Below are 4,666 nucleotides of genomic sequence, written 5' to 3'. Positions count from 1 at the left end.
TCCATATAGTATGTCATAAAATAGTAGGCCCATATAGAAGACAGCAACATTTATACATATTCATATCCTAATAGACCCATTGATGTCGCACTTATGGAGGCCCAACTCGGAAACTTATAACTTAAGAAAGCTCCAAGAAACCGTTTCGAGGTTCATCTTCATGAACTCTTCCACTTGAGTCCTTCTCCCTTTGCCTTTTCTTGGACCCGCTCTTTCCATCTTCCTCCACTTGAATAACATCCTCTTCGTTTTCTTTAACAAATGTAAGAAATGATTCAATCCGTACGCGTGAAGATTGCGAGGTGTCATCAGAGTGCCTCGTGTACTGGCGGACCATCTTAATAAAATAGAAAAGGAGAGCAAGAAAGCAAACAAAGCCACATAATAAAAAGAGGCCCCAAAAACTGGTTAGGTGAAGGCGGTCTACGTCTTGCTTTGCACCTTCTGAGCTGCAAGCACTTCTTGTAAGCCATTTGTCGTGAAGCCTTTGTAGACCTCCATTCTCTGACAATTTTAGAATGGCAGTTGACATGTCAATCGCCAGTGGCGAGTCCCGTGGAAAGGCCTAATCAATCAAAAATATTGCAGAAGATTAAGACTATTATATATCATCATAAGGAGAGAAATCTGGAACAAGTTTGAAATGATACTTACAAAACCCCACCCCATTTTGGTGAACTCTTGACCAACTATACCAAATTCACATCTGGTGGAGAGAAAGAGCTCCATGTATGCTCGCTCGTCAACCACTGCAGCAACACCACCCTTACTCGGGCCATCCTTCAAAGCTCTCTCAAAATCTTTTGGCGAGTCAAGGGGAATAAGTCTGTTTCTATGTATATTGAGCTCATTGGTTAGATAATTTTCAGCAAATGAACCGCGCTGGTAACCAATGGGTTCGTTGCTTGTTGTCAAACTTTCAATCCCTTTGACAGGGGAAGAAAGTTGTTCCACTGTAAGTATTGATGTCAGACTTGCAGTGTAACTCGAATTCACTATTAGAACTACAAAAAGCCATATGATAAGCACTAGGCGACCAAGGGTACTCACAATCTTCTCTCCTGCAATATTCAAGAATAATACCTGTATAAGAGGCTTTGTATGTATGGGAAAGTGGAAACAGCTAGTGAAGACTAAACTATAGAGTATTTTACTTACTATAAGAAAAAAACAAAGTTGAAAAGCTAAACCTGCAAAGTGAAGCACTAAAGTTAGGAATTAATTAGGGGATTAATTAGATCAAGATTGAAGAAGATATGCAATGTATAGAACATGAACGAAAATGATGGATGAACCACCCAAAAAATTAACTGCAGTACATGCATACTCTCTTATAGAAGCGTAATGTTTCTTAGGAACTCACCAAAGGATCGTGACAAATTGTTTTCTAGGAGGGCCCCGGAAATCGTCATTTGTCCTGCGCTCCAAAATCCAAACAACTACTCCAACAACAAGGAAAGATATACCTGTAACACACCACATCATTGGAGTAAACGGCCTCAAAAAGGCCCAAGCATTGGAGTTCAACTTCCAAACTGGAGCCACTACAACTAGCCCAGACTCGATATATGGTTGTGTGAAATCTACCATCTTTGTTCGGTTGGTGGTAATTGTAATGTCACCAACCACAGCATCGAGATCCTACATGGAAGAGGAAAACCAGTGAATTAGGAGTACTGAAAAGCATGTTTCATAACAAAGTAGGTAGAAAATTGTTGTAATTCGTACTTACACCCGCTGTGATTATGCGTAGAAGATCTGAAGTTATTGGATTTTTATGTCCATCCCCAAATGGAATAAACTTATATGGGACTGGATATGGCAATTGGTCCTTTGCAGCGTTAAAAACATCAATACAATAGCCAATATAATTATCAGAACCTTCTATCTGTGACACAAATTCACGATAACTGATTCGATTTGGGACTCCAACTCTCAGTTGCTTTCCGTTGCTTGAGAATACCCACCCACGAGGCTTTTGAGTGACTTGTCCCGGCCAGATCACACCATATAGTTGTTGATTTGAAGACTTATTTAGCTGTGCATTGAGCTTTCCTGGAGGCGCCAGTGATAAGCCGGAAGAATTGGACCAATAACCGATTGTCCTGACCCCCGTACCAATCACATTGATTACTTCATATGAAGGAGCATTGAGGTCCCCATCTGAATTGAAACTCATTGGGCCACTTAAACCACTCATATTAACCTGTAAAATGTTGGTACGCAACGCATTCCCTCCATCAAAGATGCTCATGGCATCAAAATGCAAGTTCCCTCCGTGAAACTCAGTCAAACTCGAATCATTTGAGAATGAAATATTGTTTGTCCTCTGATTTAAAAATGCATCAAATGCATGAGCAAGAAGCCAAACTGTGTCATATGCGTATAGACCATATGTATTTGGTTTAAAAAAGCTGTCATTTGTCTTTGTAGCAATCAAGTTGCTCCACCTAGAAAGAAATTTACTTTTTAGTTTTGACTCTGGAGAGTGCATACGTAATGTAAGAACCCCTTGAATACTATCCATTGCTGTTGGAGAGAGGGAAGGTTCCGTGTCAAGTACAGTAGTGAGCCAGTCAGTAGCTATCCACACATATCCATTTCCCATCATCCCATTCGTATGTGCCAAATCAACTACCTCTTGACCCCAGTTAGGATATATGTGGAGGATAATAACTCGAGACTCCATCATAGCAACCTTAAACAGTGTATCAGAGATCTCATTCCGGTCTACTGCTGCTTTGGGGCTCATAGGTGCTTTGTACGATATTTTACAACGTTTTTCAGCGAGCTTGTCACCTAATGCAGCAACCCCATTTCTGCCATGATCATCATCGATATAGATTGCTATTACATCTCGCCATTCGTAGTAGCCTACGATTTCTGCTATGGCAGCCATCTGAAAGAGGTCACTTTGCGTTGTCCTAACAAAGTATGGGAACTGAAGTGAATTTAAGGTGGGGTCTGTTGCAGCAAAGGATAATAGAGGCACTTGGAGCTCGTTTGCAATATGTGAAATTACATGGGCCATAACAGAGTGCTGGGGACCAATTATGGCCACTGTATCATTCTCCATAAACCGCAAAGCTGTTCATTCTCCAAACAATGAAAGTGTAATTTGTATGAGATTCTATGACTTGTTTGAAGGAAGCAATGAGAAAATTGAACAAACAAAAGATGTACGTACCCTCAACGATTCCCAGAAATCCGCTGGATAATTTTGTATCCTGCATGGAAATTTTCAGCTTAGTTCCATTTAGAATCAATGGACTGGAATTCACATCGTCCACAGCAGCTTCAATGGCAAGTTTTGCAACTTTCCCAATGGAAGAATTGAAAGACAAAATAGCGCCAATGTTAACAACGTCGGGTCTAGTAGAATTAGCACCGGTGCCAGCTGTGCTAATTAAGTGACCGTTGTAGAAAATCATTACCAGAAGCCAAAACATATGCATGGTGGATTCACTGCAGAGAAAGCATACAGTCTACTCATTAATTAACGTTTAAGATTAGCAAGGAAACTTCACATGCCGACACTGCAGCCTACCAAAATGCATGCATGTTAAAGACAAACACATATTCATCATAGCCTCACAGAAATACACACATATATGTAAACATGCATACATGATGTATTTATGTATGTCTGACATAACATGAAGCAAAATAGTTGAAACATAGATTGCTCTCCTAAAATTAACATGTCACAAGATGGTTGCTAGTACCTCTTAAAACCAGTTGCATACAAACTGTGAAATTGAAATGTGGTTGTGTTTATATATATTCACACACACACACACATATATATATACAGCTAAAGGCAATACAACCATGACAGCGTTGACTAGCAGAAGTCCAAACCACGCGTTGTGCTCATGATCACCTGATGACCATAACCCAACAAGACCCAACAAGGAAGATTACATGACCTGCCATGAAATATGATCAACACATTAATCTAAAAGGCTGCACATGTGAATGCGATCACTTTCAAGTAGAAATTTCCATGTTAAAAAAAAAAGTTCACTTTTATAAGATAGAAAATAATAAGCGAATAGATGAATCCAAAAAGTAGCATAATTAATACTTGGAGGAGCACCCTGTTATTCAATCACAGAACATGATCTCCTATTATTGAATATGGACGGTCAAGATTAAAATGTATTATGTTTAGCATAAACCCAATTAAAGCTAAGAGTTACCTCCTTACCATTCATATTCATCAATAATTGGAGTTGGAAATTAAAACAACTTATGCTCTTAATGCAATATAATAGAAAATCCCCCGTTAAGAATTAACAAACGGAACGAGGGGGTTAATTGAATGGAGCTAATTAAAATATCAGAACTTTACATTACAAATTTCTGAAGTTTAGGGGGAAATGAAAATTGCTTAGTAGTTTAGGGGTACGTAAATGAAATTTCCCCTAATTGTTATTTCTTATAATCTTCCATTCGAGTTGTCCTAGGACTACGGCCTCCATTATTGGCAAGAATGTCATTCCTTTCCATCATTGGAAATACCACTATTAGTGGGAATTTGATCGACCCCAATATCTACTCCAAGAATGGAAGTCATAATGGGCGATATGTATGTAGTCTTACCACTTGGTAACCATTATATCAAATGGACTTGCCACTTCTATATTGGTGAAAGTGCTGCTGC

General features: G+C 39.2%; 1 protein-coding gene across 1 annotated transcript; it reads right to left on the bottom strand.

The window, feature by feature from the left end:
- Positions 1 to 121: 121 nt before the first annotated feature.
- LOC132172911 (glutamate receptor 3.6-like) lies at positions 122 to 3,459 on the bottom strand. Its single transcript, XM_059584472.1, has 6 exons — positions 3,188 to 3,459; positions 1,733 to 3,087; positions 1,364 to 1,641; positions 1,159 to 1,190; positions 655 to 1,061; positions 122 to 565 (listed from the first exon to the last, which is right to left on the bottom strand). Exons 1-6 carry the CDS (start codon positions 3,453 to 3,455, stop codon positions 122 to 124), a joined length of 2,784 nt encoding a protein of 927 aa, XP_059440455.1. The 5' UTR covers positions 3,456 to 3,459.
- Between the last annotated feature and the right edge of the window lie 1,207 nt (positions 3,460 to 4,666).

Source organism: Corylus avellana, chromosome ca2 (genome assembly GCF_901000735.1).
Source record: "Corylus avellana chromosome ca2, CavTom2PMs-1.0".
In the NCBI taxonomy this organism is placed as follows: Eukaryota; Viridiplantae; Streptophyta; class Magnoliopsida; order Fagales; family Betulaceae; genus Corylus; species Corylus avellana.
Note: the sequence above shows the minus strand (reverse complement) of the source record. Positions and strands in the feature narration are given on the sequence as shown.

Coding starts and splice junctions, on each gene's coding strand:
- LOC132172911 (XM_059584472.1), bottom strand. CDS start 3,455: ATGCATATGTTTTGGCTTCTGGTAATGATTTTCTACAACGGTCACTTA. Junction 3,088..3,187: donor ATTTCTGGGAATCGTTGAGG/GTACGTACATCT, acceptor GAGAATGAACAG/CTTTGCGGTTTATGGAGAAT. Junction 1,642..1,732: donor TACGCATAATCACAGCGGGT/GTAAGTACGAAT, acceptor TCTTCCATGTAG/GATCTCGATGCTGTGGTTGG.